At 34.3% G+C, this 19310-nt stretch overlaps 1 protein-coding gene across 1 annotated transcript in view; it reads right to left on the bottom strand.

Annotated features, from left to right (window-relative positions):
* Positions 1–19310, bottom strand: part of LOC111146999 (progesterone immunomodulatory binding factor 1) — a 203321-nt gene that overhangs the window by 159573 nt on the left and 24438 nt on the right. Inside the window, exon 6 of the mRNA XM_022502829.1 lies at positions 2347–2480. Within this exon, the coding sequence (XP_022358537.1) occupies positions 2347–2480 (134 nt within the window). The remainder of the gene's footprint in view (positions 1–2346; positions 2481–19310) is intronic.

The raw sequence follows: 19310 nt of genomic DNA, 5'->3' as shown, positions 1-19310 counted from the left end.
TGGACACACTTTTTAAAGTATAATGTGTCTGACTTATCCGTATAGATACAATTCAGATCTAATTTAATGATTTTAACTGCCACGTTGAATTACACTGTAGAAATAAATTATAACCGATTTTCCATTCCGCTGCTGAAAAGCATCTAAAATCTTTCTAATAATGGTATGATTAACGTCCACATACCTGTTTCCTTTTTGCACATTTATAAGACTTTATTAGGGATGTAAAAGTGATTCTCCCCCACCATTTATCTTATATATTAGTAACCAGAACATTTCTTAAAACTATTCTATTGAGTGAACCAAAGGTTCAGTTTGAGCCCTCTTGCTTGTTTGTTTTTCTGTTCTATATCTAGGACATAAAGTTGTTTATCATGTTTTTGATTAGGGCTATGTTTTTCCTTCCAAGGTTTTTATTATAGAAAATAAAACATATATATAAATAGAGATGATATACTGAACCCCTTGTTCTCATCACCCAGCCTTAATAACTACCAACTCATGACTCATCTTGGTTCATTTATCCTTCATTCATGGCCATGCTGGTTATTCTGATGATTAGGTTTTTTAGTTTTCTCTTTTCAAGTTTTAGCTATTATTGCTACAGATTTATAGTGGTAGAGAGGACATCAAAACACCAACTCAAAACATTATCTTACTAACACAGTCTACTTTTGAAATGATTCTTTTGAAATCTAGCTTTATTTAAGAGCCACGGATTTTGAGCTCCAATAATAACCATAGTTTGACATTAATACATGCAAAATAACATACACTGCATGTCAGCATGCTGGGAGTAGGAGTACCAATCTGCTCCTTGAAATTTACTTAAGTTGTTATGTAATTTTGAAAATGTCCATTCATTTAATATATATTCATTAAGTGACTACTATATTTCAAGAATTACTTCAGGTGCAGGTAGAGAGAGCAGTGAACAATTAGGACAATATCCTATCTATAAATACTTTCATAAACATTCCTTTATTTGATTTTTTTTTTTGTTTTTATAGAACATTTATTGGTATCAGTGCCCTCTCATGGCTGACAAAATTTTGGCTCAGAATAGTAAGAGCTATAGAGTCAAGCAGTTAATTAAATCAAAATTAATTAATATTAATATTAATTAATATTCCAGTAAAAGGAAAATTCTTTGCAATAGCTACTCAGTAGCCATGGGAAACCTTCTCAGAAAGTTTTTTTTTTTTTCAAAGTGTGTACACTCTTTGTCAGAAAGGAATAGCTAAAAAATACTTGAGATAAAATAAGTATTTAAATTGATTCCATAAAACAAAAATAATCACCAAGTGTGATGTAAAACATATTTACACCCATGGGACTTTACTGGGTCTCTTTCTTCTAAGATATTACATTTTAAAAGACAGCAGCAACTTCCAAATAAAATAAAAGCCGATATAAAAATACAATCTAAACCCAACAAACTGCCAAAGCCACATGCTTTTTGTGCAATGCAGATTAAGGTATATGTCAAGAGAATGAAAAGACAAGCCATACACTGGGAGAAAGTATTTGCTAAAGACATATCTGATAAGGACTGTTATCCAAAATATACAAAGAATCTTATAACTCAACAGTAAGAAAACAAATAACCCAATTAAAAATGGGCCAAAGACTTAACAGACCCTCACCAAAGAAGATATACAAATTGAAAATAAACACATAAAAGATGTTCCACATCAGGTCATCAGAAAAATGCAAATTAAAAAAAACAGTGAGATATCCCTACACACCTATCAGAATGGCCAAAATCCAGAGTGCCAAATACTGGCAAAGACATGGAACAACAGGAATTCTCAATCATTGTCGGTGGAAATACAAAATGGTACAGCCACTTTGGGACAGAAAGTTTGGTGGCTTCCTACAAAACTAAAAATACTCTTATCATAAACAATTGTGCTCCTAAGTATTTACCCGAAGGAGTTAAAAACTTAGGTCCAACAAAAATCTGCACATGGATGTTTACAGCAGCCTTACACAGAATTACCAAAACTTGAAAGCAACCAAGATGTCCTTCATCAGGTGAATGGATACATGAATGGTGGTACATCAAGACAATGAAATAGTATTCAGCAACAGAAAGAAATGAGCTATCAAGCCATGAAAAGACATAAAGAAAGCTTAAATGTACATCGCTAAGTCAAAGACACCAATCTTAAAAAGGTCCCATACTGTGTGATTCCAACTATATGACATTCTGGAAAAGTTAAAACTACAGACACAGAAAAAGAATAAGACACAAAGTGAAATTAACGATGTCAACAGTAAGAATTCAGAGGATTTTGATGCATGTGAAAAAGGAGAACTACAGCAGCCATCTTCACAGCTTACCTTTTGACTCTATCATAGTTTTCTTGACGGTAATCCCCTTGCTGAACTAACTGTTTTGTGTCTGCTAATTCTAAAGCCAAACGTTGACATCTAATTTGAAGGTTGGAGTAATTTCTTTGATCTTCCTCATAAGTCTAAAATCAAAACAATAATAAACATTTCAAGCTAAACAGAGTTGAACAAATTTTTTATTGTGTTCTTCTGTTACGCTGTGAATATCCTTGTAATTAAAAAACAAACAAAACAAAACTTCAACTCTTCTGTGTAGTAATTTTCCCTACTCAAAGACAGATGATCTTAAACTGACAGTAGTTTGTAAGTTCATTTGTTTAAAACTTGAGCTCTGTTTTTCATAGAAAAAATAGGGCAACTATGCTTTGGTTACTAGAATGACATAAAATCACTATCAATGTTAAATAGCTTTTTTGTTTGAGAAACTATTACATGCTAAAGACACAGATGAACAAAACACAGCCCCTGTTCTTGAGGAATTCACAACTTAGAGATGAAGGGCCATCTGAATATCAAATATCCACAGTGAAAAAATAGTTACTGAAGAGATTAATCATGCAGTTTCAGTTATGGTATTCAGCATAAATAAATAAATAAATAAATAAATAAATAAATAAAGGAATTTTGTGGCACTTGGAACATATTTCTCCTCTGATCTTCCTTCTACTCACCAGACTAATAGAAAGGTATTACAGAGATATTGGGGGCGGGGGGTAGAAGGGAAAACTGTCAAAAACCACAACCTAGCTTGGCTTACCACAAACCTCATTTCTCACCATTTCTCATATTCACATACACCCTGCAACCCTAAACAAGATCTAAAGTTCTTGAACATACCATACTTCTTCTATCTTGTTCTCACTGCCTGAATAGCTGTGTATTATCGGAGTATTTGCTTACCATCAGATTAGTTTTCTATATACCTCACGAGAATCTAAACATATTAAGGATAGGGATTTTGTCTTATTCACCACTGGATCTCTATCACTTTGCAGAGTACTTGGTATATATAGGAAGAGTCAAATAAATGCTTTTGCATAAATTAAGGAGTAAGTAAATATGGAAATAGAGAGGAAAGAGAGGACACGGGGACAGAGTTCCTCTTATTTTTGCCTTTTGAACTCATCAGATTTTGCAAGCAACTGTCAACTTCACCCTCAGAACCTGTCATGTTAAATACATCTTGTTCCAAGTCGTTCTTTCTTTAGTAACAGACCAGGTAAGTGTGGCCACACTCATTCCACAGATACTGGCTGAATTATTTCTAAGTGACTGGCCCTGGGTTAGAAACTATAGATACAAAGTTGAGTAAGATACTGATTTTGTCCTTTTTATTTTTATTTATTTATTTTTAAAAGATTTTATTTATTTATTTGTCAGAGAGAGAGCGAGAGCGAGCGAGCGAGCACAGGCAGGCAGAGTGGCAGCAGAGGCAGAGGGGGAAACAGGCTCCCTGCCGAGCAAGGAGCCTGATGTGGGACTTGATCCCGGGACACTGGGATCATGACCTGACCGAAGGCAGCCGCTTAACTGAGCCACCCAGGAGTCCTGATTTTGTTTCTTTTTAAACTATTAAACATAACTTTGAAATGTTAGCTCCCAAATTTCTATCCAAGGGTTGTTTGAAAAATGTAATTATGGAAAAACTATATACATATTACACACACACACACACACACACACACACACACACACACGGTGTGTTTTGTTTTGGTATAATGTTATGTTCTCCTACTGAGAAGTTCCTCCTAAGAATACAATGTTACTATGGTATTTATTATAGAATCATAACAGGATACTCTAGCATCTCCCTAAAGGATCATCACATATATCATTTCAGGCCTAAGTCCCAGAAGACCCTTTCACTCCCCTGAAAAATGCTTTACCCTTCTAAATACTAATAATCATGGAGCAGATTTGTAACAGTGTAGAGTGTTATAGTTAGGAAGGCAAGCTCCAGAATTCAATGGTCTAGAATTAAATTGTCTGCAGTAAGACTTTGGGCAGGTTTACCTCTCAGTATTCAGTACTCACCTACCTCACAGAGTGTTGACTGTATCAAGTAATACATGTAAAGTGCCTATAAAAAATGCCTAAGACATTGTAAATAATCATTAACTGTAAATTAGTGTCATAATGCTTCTTCTTTACTTTGGCTTCTTGAGAGATTAGAGGCAAATTGATAGATCAACTTTAATAACTGCATAGAGACCAAGACAGAATCCTGAGGAATATAAATATTTAAAGGGTGGCCACAGGACAAAGAGCATAAGGCACCGGAGGGAGCACTCACAGAAACAAGGGTAAGCGGGGGGTGTGTGTCAGAAACAACTGCCGAAGAGAGTGCACTGAGCAGACCAAGTAGTCCGTGGTATTGAGTACTACTGAGAAAAAAACCTAGTAAACAAATGCATTAAGTATTCAGGGACAGGGACAGAAAAGACTGCCACAGACTGAAGCAAATATATCTGAATACTCGTCTAAGCATGTTCTTATTTTGTGCTGTTTTATATGCATTCTCTCCCTTAATACTTACTCTTATGACTGGGTATAAATGTTACCCACATTTTTACAGATGAGGAAACAGGCTTAGAGACAGATGGCAGAAGTTTCAAAGCTCATCAACATTAGCGTAAGGACTCTGATCGAACTTTGTCAAACACCAAACCTGCAGGCAACCCTCTCTTTAGTTAAAATGTAAAAGTGAGAAAGTACAGTAGCTAGAAAAGAAAATAGGGATAAATGAAGGTTTTAAAATACAGGGCAAGCTTGGAAATGTTCAAATGTTGGTGGGGAAGAAAGACTAGCAAAAGAGGGATGGACACCAGAGAAAACAGGCATATTCAGGCAGGGAAAGCCTTGAAGGCCACAGGGAACAGGATCCAGAGCTCGAATGTGAAGATTAGTCTTGGGTCACCAGACACGTTCATTGTGGCAGGCTTTTCTCCAGCTGATAGAGTTATATTAAAAACTTAAATTTGATGTCCTTAGATAGCTCTGATGAATTTGTTACAGGCCACAGAATTACTCCTTACCCTACTGCTTCATATGTTTATATTATCCACTTGATTTCTAAAGGCATGTGATTTTTCCACTCCTTGAAAGCAAGACTCCTCCTGCTATGAATGGTAAGAACAAATAAACAAAACAGAGTGAGTGCAGATGTAAATAAGTTTGTATGTTTCATGGCAGGAATTGTGGGGTTCTCATTTGAGGATTTCCAATATCTCTATGAAATGAAATACCAACTCATCTGCTAAGAATAGAAGGCTAGAGACATGGAGAGTGGTGAATGTCTAAAATAACTGTGTAAAAAATGAGAGGACCAGAAAAAATAGAATTACACCATAACTGTGTGGGCCCATTTGAGGTTGGTTAACAATAAACTTGTACAGTTGTTACTGCCTATGTGATTTTTTTAAAAAAAATCCAGTAGTGCTTAGAAAATGCAGAGTTAAGATTTTGTCCTGTGGGTTTGATAAAAAGACAGTTGGGAGGAATTAAGAGAATCTTGGCAAGAGAAAGGTTTAAGACTGATACCATGATGAAGATGCAAAAATATAAATGTAGGAAGGGATTGATAAAGAAATTATATGAATTGGAAATTCTGTTGAGGCAAAAAAATAAATTTAGGAAACGACTGATAAAGAAATTATATGAATCGGAAGCAGAGGATTAAGAAACATGAAATAGAGGAAGTAGTATGTTCAGTGATCAACCCGAATTGATAACTTCAGAAGTAATGAGTTCTGGGTGACAAGGAACAGAATGTGGGCTATGAGAGTGAGTGCTAAAGTGGAAAAGAGTTAATCACTAAAGATGAGAAAATTAATAAAATGCCAAGGCCAAGGTTATGGATAAATCACAAAAGTAACCCAGGCAGGAGCAAGGGTTTCACTAAAAAAGGAAGAATCTCCTTAATGGTCTGCAAATGAGGAAAGTTATGAGGTGTGGTGTTCAGATAACATGGTGGCCAAAGAAGTAGGGGTTTTTATGAGAGTGGAAATGCTAAGATCTAAAATCTGAAGATCTAGAGAACATCAGCAACTGGCCCTGAAATATATGGAGCAAAGACTCCTGGTCCAGACAGCAAGTCCATGGGTGCAATATAAAGCTTTGTTTAAATATAAACACCATATGACCAAGAATAAGCAGAAGTTCAGGATAGGAATGTACTAACCTATTATATATATATTATATATGTAATATATATTAATATATAATATATATATATATATATAATATATTCTACCAACATTTTCTTTAGGACTTTTCAACTGAAAAACTTCCCCTTAACCAAAATTAATACTTTATATTTTGAAACAATATACTTCCCTTACAATTAACTACTAAAATAGGTTGAGGTATAGTACTGGAAAACAGGAAAAGTAGCATCTTCCTTCAAAATGACTGAAACCCCATGACTGTGTAGAACTACTGGGTTAAGGCTGAAGAGAATAGAAAAGATTACTTTGTATTATCCCTATACATCCTTCAGTTTTGAACTCAAGATCAACTTATCTGGGAAGACTTAAGGTCAAAATCTGAATTTGGTATTTGTCTTATAATTTGCCATTGCACCTGGTTCTTTCTGTCAGAAAACATATCATACATGTGCTTTGAGCAGCCATTACTTGCCTCCTACACCACAAGAAAAAAACTTAAGGAGGTTTTCTATAACCCTAGTACCTAGCTAGTACCCTGCCTATTATATGAAGGTTTGCAGTTAATGTCTGTGGAAAGGCGGAGCAAAACAGGATATTAAATGGACTAAAACAAAAGTAGTAAACGTAACCTTTTCAAACATAAAGACAGGGACACACACAAAATTTCCAGTCACCAGCCCTAACAGAAAATTTCTACATTAACAGTAAACAGGCCCACAGCAAGTCTCAATATTCTTTTATAATAAAGAAAAAAAAATTACATGGGGAAAACAAGGACAATCCAAGTCACTGAGAAGATTTCAACTATTTGCCAGTTTTCTACATATCTAGAATAGACAAGACTAACTGCCAGTGTTAATGTTATCTTTTCCATCTCCTAAATTATTCATATCAGGGAATAACAGAAGGCTATCTCCAGTCTGAAAAAAGTAAATCTGTTATTGTAATTTCATGTTTTCTTCTCTTGCCTATAACCCTCATCTTTCCCCATACCCACTTGAGACCTGGAGCTCCTTGAAGACTTGATTTATCTCTGTACACCCAGTAACCCTTACACAGTGGTTGCACTGGAAATGTCTGCAAAAGGAACTACTGTTGAAATATAAATGGACTATGCAGCACTAGCATTTAAACTATAACTAGCTCCAGGTATAGAAAAAGTGACTTTAAAAATTAAGTATTTTATATACTATCAGTTTTCCAACTGAAATTAAAGATTACTATCATAAATCTGTAAATAAAACACATCTGAAACAGTGATATCTGTGTAACATACATACATAATTTTCTCAAAGATTTTGAGAAAGACAGCATGAAAGCGGTTTATTCTTCTTGTTTTGGGTGATGGGTGTGTTCACTTTGTGAAAATTCAGTTAAGACTTCTTTATGTATGTTACACACTTATAAAAAGTGAAACAAGAGGTTTCAACCAGGAAAATACTAACTGGGTAGAAGTTCTGCAGGGATGCTTATAATAGGAACAGAAAGTGGGAGATGTGATAATCACATCAAAGTGGAAGGACAGCAGGATGAAAGTGGGTAGCGAAGAGACACTTTTTTACTCTGTATTTCTCTACAGTTTGACTGTTTGACATAAGAAACTGGAAATTTCATATTACACACTGTTTTGGCAAAGTTATCAACTATTAGAACTTTCATATTTATAGTGAGATGTCCTTTTTCCTCTAAGCTCCTTGTTTCCAAACATAGCAGCTAAATATTTTAGATTTATAGAATTTCAGAGATGAAAGATACCCTGATAATCGACTATGATCTTCTTATTTTTAAGATAAGAACCTTAAAGCCTAGAGGGTTTCAATGATGTGTCCAAGATTCCAGGGCTAGCAGAGATAGAACCAGAATCTAGGTTCTCGAATTCATACATAGTTCATGCTTTTCTCAATTTCAAGTTCCTCTTTTTTGAAGAATCAATTCTGTGGAAATTATAAAACCATTGTCGGAAGTTAATATTATTATTTATTGTTCAAATCCAGCATGTTAAAAGAATATTAATTACAAACTTTATGGGTTCAAATATGGCACAGGCATAAACCACAGTTAATTTTGGACTCCTTTCCTTTAAAACAATTACTACAGTTATTCCTTAAATATATCATAAGAAAAACAATTTGAGAAAATAACATCAAATCTAAGTGTTTCCTACAAAAAGTTAAAAAGTATTCAAAGATGCAATTAAATAGGCACATTTTAAACAGTCAGCAGCTGTGTAAACCAAAAGGCAATTACTTTAGGTATAATGAATTTCTAAGCATCATTTAAATCTTTCGTCTCTCACACCATGTAAACTGAGAAGAGAGTGGTAACCTATGTGTCAAAATAAATCTTTAATAAATGAGGTGATCTCCTGCCTGTGGGGAGATAGAGCAGCTAAGGAAATTGGAAAGGTGATATAGTGACATTTACCTAAGGTCAATGGTTCAAATCAGAAGCCGTTTATATTGGAGAGCAGTTCAGTGAATGATAAGAAATGGCATGGTTAGCTATTCTGGGAAAGTGAGAATTCACTCCTCAGAATTCTCAAAAGTTTCACTTTATCTATAATCTAGTGCAAGCAACTAAATACAGAAAAGAATAAGAAACCTAATGAACCTTTAATTGCTACAGACTGACCTTTAAGTAATAACAGAGTCTGTTTTGCTGCCAAAGGCCAGTCTTCGTTGTTAAGATCCTTAAGAAATATTATTTAAGGGGTGCCTGGGCGGCTCAGTCAGTTAAGTGTCTGCCTTAAGCTCAGGTCACAATCTCAGGATCCTGGGATAGAGCTCCCCATCAGGCTCCCTGCTCAGTAGGGGGTCTGCTTCTTCCTCTCCCTCTGCTCCCCCACCTCATGTTCTCTCTTGCTAGTTCTGTTCTCTCTCTCAAATAAATACAAAATCACAAAAAAAAGAAATATTAAAAATTTTTAAATTTCTTCTAAAGTCTCAAAAAAACTGAAGTATTATAAGTCTACTGTCAGTTAAAAAGAAGCAAGAAAATTTATATTTTTTGCATTACATGATAATTTTCAAAAATACCTATTCAGTTAGTTAATGTGAATTCAAACATAAAAATTTAACCTTTTCTAAAAGGAAAAACTAAAAAATTTAGAGGAATGAAAAAAAATTTAGAGGAATGAAGAATTTTCATTAAGTTTGGTCGACATTAGAGAACCCAGAAATGGGCCCTCAACTATATGGTCAACTAATCTTTGAAAAAGCAAGGAAGAATATCCAATGGAAAAGAGTCTCTTCAACAAATGGTGTTGGGAAAAGTGGAGAGCCACATGCAGAAGAATGAAACTGGACCACTTTCTAATACCATACATAAAATATATATTCAAAATGGATCAAAGACTTAAATGTGAGACAGGAATCCAACAAAATCCTAGAAGAGAACACAGGCAGCAACCTCTTTGTCCTTGGCCAAAGCAATTTCTTACTAGACACATCTCCAGAGGCAAAGAACACAAAAGCAAAAACAAACTATTGGGACTTCATCAAGATAAAAAGCTTCTGCACAGCAAAGGAAACAATCAACAACACTAAAAAGCACCCAAAGGAATGGCAGAAGATATCTGCAAATGACATCAGATAAAGGGCTAGTATCCAAAATCTATAAAGAACTTATCAAACTCAATATCCAAAAAACAATAAATCTAGTCAAGAAATGGGCAGAAGACATGAACAGACACTTCCCCAAAGAAGACATACAAATGGCCAACAGACACATGAAAAAATGCTCAACATCACTTATTATCAGGAAAATACAAATCAAAACCACAGTAAGATACCATCTCATACCAGTCAGGATGGCTAAAATTAACAAGTTAGGAATCAACAGATGTTGGTGAGGATGTAGAGAATGCAGAACCCTCTTACATTGCTGGTGGGAATTGCAAGCTGGCGCAGCCACTCTGGAAAACATGATGAAGGTTCCGCAAGAAGTTAAAAATAGAACCATCCCATGACCCAGCAGAGGCACCACTAGATACTTATCCAAAAGATACAAGAGTGATTTGAAGGGGCACATGCACACCAATGTTTATAGGAGCAATATCCATGATAGTCAAAATACAGAAAGAGCCCAGATGTTCACTGACAGAAGATGGATAAAGAAGATGTGGTATATGCCTACAACAGAATATTACTCAGCCAACAAAAAGAATGAAATCTGGCCATTTGCAATGATATGAATGGAACTAGAGTGTATTATGCTAAGCGAAATAAGTCAGAGAAAGACAAATAACATACGATTTCACTCATGTGTGGAACCTAAGAAATAAAACATGAACACAGAGAGGAAAGGAAGGAAAAATGAAATAAGATAAAAACAGAGAGAGAGAGAGAAAGGCATACCATAAGAAACTCTTAACTATAGGAAACAAACTGAGAGTGGCTGGAGGGGAGATGGGTGGGGGTATGGGGTAACTGGGTGATGGGCATTAAAGGTGGGCACTTGATGTAATGAGCAATGGCTGTTATATGCAATTGATGAATAATTGAATTCTGCCCCTGAAACTAATAATGTGCCATATGTTAACTACTTGAATTTAAATAATATCTAAAAAAAAAAAAAAGCATGGAAGACATCAGACTGGGATAAAGACATATTGGTTCAAATCTGTCTCTGCTCTGAACTTTTAAAGCAAGTCAGCTTCTCTGAATCTTAACTATTGCCTCTGCAAAGTGAGTACACTAACTCACTCAATGGCTCATTTATTTTTATGTGCCTACTACTGTAGTACACCTTATATTACTATTATTCATAACTAGTTCATGAATCTAGCAGAACCCTCCACCGCTGAATAATACGTTGTGTTGGGCAGCAATTTTTGTAGCTTACATTTTATTTAGAAAACTACTGAAATAAATTTGAAATACTGGTCTTTCTGTAGGTATTGACCCAAATACAACTGAACATAAACAAGTTTAAATCCTAACATTTTAAATGAGACCAGGTTGTTAAATTATCTTTAAAATCTCACTTACTATTCAAAGAATTTAAGTTTATCAATGTAAGAAAATATGGCTTCCCATGCCCTTCAGGTGATTTAGATATGCTTTAAAAGTATGAACAAATGTGGATAAGAAGGATAAAAGATTAGATTCACCCAATTTATAGTCATGTTCAAATAACTGTTTCAGCTCTTGAAGAAACAAGGATGTATGGTGAACAAGAAGTGACTTATTAATGGCAAAAGAATGTCATTTTTTTTTTTTCTAACTGGTAAATTATTCTAATTTGATAGTATTTAAAATGTTTTTATGCTTTAAACACACACAAGCACAATTTTATATAAATAAAAAATCTATAGGTATATGTCTGCATATAAATATATACTGGAATTATACACAGATTTAAGAGCAGGATTTTTAAAATTTTTGATCTCTTTCCACCCTCTTTGAAACAGCCCATGTAACTCATGTTAAGTAATACATATCTTTATTCTTCTCCATATGGAATTGATATGTACTATAGTACATACACAAATGGTAGAAGGGGTTGCTGGTCATTCTTTTTCCTGATCAAAAAAAAAAAAAAAAAAAAAAAAAGGACTCAGGGTACCTGGGTGGCTCAGTTGATTAAGCAACTGACTTTTGGTTTCTGCTCAGATTGTGATCTCAGGGATGAGACTGAGCCCCATGTCAGAACCTGCACTCAGCTCAGAGTCAGCTTAAGATTCTCTACCTCTCCTTCCCCATTGGCCTCTCCCCCACCACATGCATGGGCATGCACGCACACACATGCACACACACACACTCTCTCTCTCAAAAAAAAAAGTCATATTAAATATTCTTGTATTATTTTACTCACTTAGCAATTTATCTTGTGGAAATCCTAAATTAACTGTTATTCTCCGATTCATCCTATAAATGCCCCCAAAATATTTCACGGTATAGCTTGTACCATGGTTTATGCAACCATTTCCCTGCCTTTGTACTGATGGGCATTTACTTTGTTTCCAGTCCACCCTTTCCCCTTTCAGAGCCTGTTGCCAGAAACAGTGCTGCTGTAAACCTTGTATGAATATCCGGATGTGCTAGGATTTTACTCTACTGGCTTAAAGTCTCAGTAGTGAAGTTGCTGTGTTGAAGGATGCCTACATTCCATTTTAAATGATGTTGCTAGATTTCTTTCTTTTTAAAGATCTTGTTTATTTTTGAGAGAGAGAGAGAGCATGAGAGGGGAGGGGCAGAGGGAGAGGGGGACAGGCAAGCAGACTCCCTGCTGAGTGCAGACCTTGATTCGGCCCAATCCCAGGACCCTGAGATCATGATCTGAGCCCAACCAAGTGAGACGTTTAACTGACTGAGCCACCCAGGTGCCCCACTAGATTTCTTTCCAAAAGGCCACAGTTCATTTTCCCATCAGCAATGTGTATCTTTTTCCTTAGAAAATCATTCCTTATTAGATCTTTTCCATTTTTGTCAACCTGAGTTCTCACTATTGCTCTGTATTTCCCAAATGCTAGCTAGTTGGAGCATCTGGCTATTTGGATTTATATTTTTTGTGAAATGCCTATTTATATAGTCTTTGCCCATGTTTCCTTGAGGTTGTCTTTTTCCTGTTAATTTATAAGAGATTCAAAAAGTGCTAGTATTAACTTCTGATCAGCTGTACTCCAATTTTTTCCTCCTGAATGCATACTTTATATATTAAAGTTTGCCTGTGATTTTTTTTTGTGTGTGTGTCTTTTTCTTTTAAGCTTTTTGTTTCCCTGTCTTGGCTAAGATTACCCCAACCTCTAGGACAGCACTGTCCTATTCAATAGAACTCCTCTGCAATGATGAAAATGTTCTATATCTCTACTGTCCAATATGGTAGTCACTAACCACCTGTAACTTTTAAGAGTGAGGAACTAAATTTTAATTAACTTAAACTGAAATAGCCACATGTGACTGTGACTACTAAATGGACAAGTCACTTCCAGAGTTTAGCTACTCCCAGTTCAGTCCATAAACTGGCACAGGCCAAAAAGCACTAGTAATGCCTGGGAATGTGCTGTGAACAGTCTTAGGCCTTATACCAGAACTACTGTGTCATTTCATTTTAACAAGGTCCCCATGTGATTCATATTTACATTAAAGTTTGAGAAGGACTGTTAATAATCATTTAAATTAGGGGCTGTTAAATATTTTTGTGCCATGGACCCCACTGGCAATCTAGTGATGTCTGTGAACCATTTCTGAAACTAATGTTTCTAAAAGCAAAAATTAAATATACAGAATTATGAAAAAACCAAACTATACTGAAATAAAACTATCAAAATATTTTAAAGAGCTATACATGTCCTTCTTTATGAATGCATTAAAGATAAACTCAGTGAGGGGCCAGTAACTACAGTGACCCTGGAAGTAGTGATGGGCACAACTCTAATGTTGACAAGGCAGTCATAGGTAGTGGCAATCCTACTGTGGTGTTTCCTTACATCTGTTATTGAAGAAAGTGTTAAATTTTATTTAGAAGTGAAAGTAATTTTTTTCCCATACCACCTAGAGATATCTTGACCCTAAGAATCTGTGTTATTGTTCAAATAATGGCCTAGATTTTCCTCTAAAAATTTCAATCCAATGGAATTAGTATTTGCGTATGGTATAAAATGTGAGGACAATTTTTTTTTTTTAAACAGAGGAATATCCAACTGTACTAGGACCCTTACAGTAAATAACTATTCTTTTTCACCTGAACTGAACTACCACTATTGTGGTACATAATTAGGTCTAGTTTTACATTCTGTTCCATTGATGTTTGTTTCTATGCCAGTATCACATTAGTTGATACATTAATTTTGAAGTATACAATGGGATCTTGGTTGGACCAGTACCTCAACTCTCCCCACCTCATATCTTTTCCTTTTCCCCATATTTTTCTTGGCAATTCTGAGACATTTATTTTTTCAACTTTATTTATCCAATCCCAATCCTTGTATACAACTTCTCCTCTTCACCAAAAAACAAAAAACAAAAAAGTATGGGGATATAAAATAACTGTATTTGATTAATATATTAATATAGAGAAAATCGCTAGTTTTCTTTCTTGTCTCCCTCCTAAAATATGGTGTTTCCAAGTTCAACACTAAGATTTTATAGTTTTCTTCACAGAAGTCCATTATCTTCCTTATGAATGAAATATTTTTCTCCCAAAGTCCATCTATAGCAGATAGTGAGCAGTTATTTCTCTTAGCCTAGAGAAATGCTACTCATTATGTATTTATCTTGTATTCAGGCACAGTATCAAATTACTGCATTAATTTTAGCTGTTTTTCAAAATTAGCATAGAAAAAATTTAAAAATCTTTCAAATTTTTTATATGGACAGTTTTCTCAGTGTATCTGCTAAGACCCTCCAAGACCATGTTGGGTAATAATGAGCGACCCAGTCCGTGTCTGGTTACTTATTTTAACAGAAAAAGGTTTTACTGTTTTCCCATTTAGGATAATTTTGGTTAATATTATACTTGTAAATATTTATTTATTTATTTATTTATTTTTAAAAGATTTTCATTTATTTATTTATTTGACAGTCAGATCACAAGTAGGCAGAGAGGCAGGCAGAGAGAGAGAGGAGGAAGCAGGGTCCCTGCTGAGCAGAGAGCCCGATGCGGGGCTTGATCCCAGAACCCTGAGACCATGACCTGAACTGAAGGCAGAGGTTTTAACCCACTGAGCCATCCAGATGCCCCTATACTTGTAAATATTTAAATGTCTTTAATAGGAAGAGTTGCCAAATATTATTTTATCATCTACTGATACAATCATACAGTTTCTCTCCTTCAACTTGCTGATATAACATTATTTTTTCTATTCTAGAATATGCTTTAATCATAACGTATTCTTTTGCTACAATGCTATAATTCATTTTTGAACACTTTGGTTAGAATTTTGCATGTGTAGTAATAAGTAAAACTGACCCATAGAATTTCTTTTGTTTTGGTTTTACACTATCTTTTCCACAGCTTTCCATCTTTTTCAATAGTTTGGTGCAGTTTAATTAACTGTAATCAGTTCTCCTTGTGGAAATCAGCTATGAACTCATCTGGGTAATCCATCTGTGAACCTAATAACTTCATCAGTAGTACATCTTTATTCACTTTATAATACCCCTATGGTTATTACTCTATTCAGGTTCTCCACTTCTCTCAATTTTACTCATCTATACTTTGTCAGGACATTTCATTTTTCTTTCAGTTTTCAAGCTTGTTACCACAGAACTATATTTCCTTAAGATCTAATTATTCCATACTCATTTTTATTGTTTCTTTTCCTGCTTTCTTAAAATAACTACTACATGTCTTTACTTTTTAGTAAAGGTATTTTTAAGGCTATAGATTTTCCTCTGGCACAGCTTTAAATGTCTCAAGGATTTTGATATAAAATATTCTCATTTTCATTGCTTTCTTGTTTATTTTTGTCTCTCTTTGATCTAAAAGATATATTTCTTAATTTCTCAGTAAGTTTATTTCCCTCAACTTTAAATTATCTCTAGATTCACTAAATTATAATAAAAAAGTAACTATAAAATCTGTACTTAAAAATTTATTATGGAGCATCTGGTTGGCTCAGCTGGTTAAGCAATCAGAGTCTTGATTTCTGCTCAGGTCATGATCTTAGGGTCATAAGATCAAGCCCACATCAGGCTTTGCGCTGAGCATAGAGCCTGCTTAAGAGAGTCTCTCTCCCTCTCCCTCTACCCATCCTATGTACCTTGCATGCCACCCACAAAAATAAATAATTAAATAAATAAAATAAATTACTATTTTACTAAGTGGTCAAGTTTATACATGATTGTTTTGGAAACTTCCCATTGACATATAAAAATATTCTCTGGTTAAAGAACGTTAAACTTTGTATATGGAAACTAAATCAAAATTATTTACTGAGTTAATTCTTCCAGTCTTTACTTTTTTTATCTATTAAATCCATCCAGTTCTGAAGGAATTAGATTTTAAACTTCCCCAGCATCATTATAATTTCATTAAGTTCTTCTTGTTTTTCTAAAATTTTTTTCTTTACAACTACCATCGTTTGATGTGCAAAAGTTGGTGACTGTATCTGGAAATAGCTAAGGTAAGGTCTCTCAGGAGTAATATGATGATACACCATCTTGGTCACTGGGTTCAAAATTGTATTTCAAATACATGAAGCTCAAATATTAGAATCTTAGGCCATTTATTAAAACTGAGTTTCTTAGTTCTGTCTTGGACCAAAATAACCTATGGAAGTATCCATAAATCTAAATTTTAAGAAGTGCTTATATACTTTAAATTTAATATAAAGAGACAAAATTATTATTGTTTACTAATGAATTTGTGAGATATTCTAGGATAATTATAACTGATAAATATCATCATAAACATGTACTTTTAAGAGGAACTTAAAACTCATCAGTTAAGTAGGATAAAAAAGAAATTTCAAAAAATAATTAACATCCCTGACATATAAAAACCTGAGTAACAAATATGTGTCATACCTCATTTTCGTACAGCTAAAATCAACCGAATTACTCACACATGAATACCTAAAATGAGCCTCAAGGTAATCTTGCAGAATTTTTCTCAACAAAAGTAACTAAGTTTCTAAACAAGGAAGTTATCTTAAACAAAACACTCTTCTTGCTTCCTAGTTACCAAAGTTCTCGTAAGAAAAAAATATTTCACCATTTCCTCATGAAACTTTATAGCTTCATTAAGGGCAAACTCATTAATGCTCTCATAGTACTGTTAACATTTTTTTTCTTTTGAAATTAAAGAAACATACTGAAATAATTCTGCAGTAGCAAAACAGCTGCACACAGTTTAGCTATATACATTAGACCAAAATTCTGACCTGCTATGAAGAGATTTCATAAGTAGAATGTAAAAGTACAGTACATATGAAAACACTAAGTACTGTACACAAGCTTACACACATAATACAGCTGAAAATATGCTAAAATTAGACTAATTATTGACACTTATAAACAAACTCTAAACTTGGAGAAGATGAGGCCTATTTTCCAATGTTAGTTTCTAGATATTGTTTCTAAATTTAATTGCAGATGTGAAAAAAAATTATGAAAAAAGGTCTCAGAAATCCACTAAAAGTGGCGTATCAGGAAGAGTGATTTCTTTTTTAAAGATCCAAAATCTCGTTCTACTAAATTTCTAAAGTAGTTTTCACATTATATCTGCCTGAATGGATTATATAAACAAAAACAGAGTTAACTGCATACTTATGGGGCTTTAACATCTCTGAATATTTTTGTTAGGTATAATTATGAAATCAGTGTAATAATTGAGATAACCTTGATCTGAAGAATACAGGTCATGCCAGGAAAGTTTGTTTTTAAAATTCTTTCTTTCAGTAATAAATATGGATTTTATTAGTTAAAATAGTATTTGATTGGTTTTAGGCAGTGGATATGAAGTAAGGAATATAAATGAAAATAAGGTAACAATGTAACACTTGGCCTTCAGGTCAAAAATGGCAAGACTTCCAGCGGACCAAAACTGGTTAAAGACATAGATGGAATTATGCTGCCACCGTGTGGTGAAAAAAATTAAGATCATTTTGGAAAAAACTAACCCAATCCAGAAAAAGTCTTAGTTAAGTACAAAACGTCTTCTGAGCTATCAGTCTCAATTCAGAAACATAACAAGTATCTTAGTTTCTCTTAAAAGAAAACCACAATGGAGTTGTCATTATTGCAGTCATTTTTGAAGCTATATTTGTTGGCTGCTGTTTTCTTTTTTAAGTTTCCATTAATTTACTACTTGTTCTATGACATAATACTTTTCTTGGATTCGTCTCAAGTTTATATTCTTGCAACTCAATCCTCATCTGTATTGTCATTTTATAAATTTTGGTCACATTTTTTCCTAACTGTTGGTGTTTATTTGACACATTCTAGTTTTTATATATCTTTAGAGCTTAAACTCAGTTCTCTGATTACACGAATTTTGTTTCTAAGCTCCAAACTCTATGACTTTATCAGGAATTCAATAATTACTAATAAATAAAAAGTACAAACAACCAAAGTTACAGTGTTCAAAACTGCACATTTTGTAAAAGGTCCAGCAATATGTTTTATTCTGCTTTTAATATTTTTCTTAATATTTTAATAGTGCCTGACACATCATCATCCATGTCAGTACGCAGCCAAATATGGTGAAAAAAAAGTCTCCCATGGAGCTACTTCTTTTTTTAAGAAGTAAGGGGATCTCGAAATCAAATAGTTTACATGCACAGACTAGATTTTCTCTTTCCTCACTTATGATTAAAACAAAATTGTAAGGTGGTTCCGCTTCTGGTAATGGCTCTGTTAAGTACAGAGAACAACCGTAAGTTCTGAACAAAATTTAAAACAACTACTTGAAGGTACAGGAGAGTGACCCAAGTCAGGCAGATTCTGGAGGGGAGCCCGTTTGCACAAGGAAGGAGGGAATAGCACTGGATTAGTCTCCTGATCTTACGTGGGGTTTTTTTTTGTTTTTTTTTGGTTTTTTTTTTATGGCTTTTAGCTTGAGGGTAGGCTTACTCTGTGCCAAGTTGGATGTATAAACATGTAATTGAAAATCCTTCGTCTTTTTAGCTTGAAGAACCAGAAGACACAGGTTGGGCCAACCTAATGTAAGAAGAGAATTCCAGACAAGTAGAGAAGGTAACCTTGACTTCCATGGATAATCTCTGCCAATCTCTGGCTGACCTCTAAACAACGCACATGTTAGGAGAGACCCAAGAAGCCATATACTAATGCCAAAAATACTGAACTGAAATTTGCAATGCTGCCCAAGAGAAAGAGTATGCAC

Source organism: Enhydra lutris, unplaced genomic scaffold (genome assembly GCF_002288905.1).
Source record: "Enhydra lutris kenyoni isolate GAN:26980312 unplaced genomic scaffold, ASM228890v2 scaffoldscaffold15, whole genome shotgun sequence".
NCBI lineage: Eukaryota > Metazoa > Chordata > Mammalia > Carnivora > Mustelidae > Enhydra > Enhydra lutris.
Note: the sequence above shows the minus strand (reverse complement) of the source record. Positions and strands in the feature narration are given on the sequence as shown.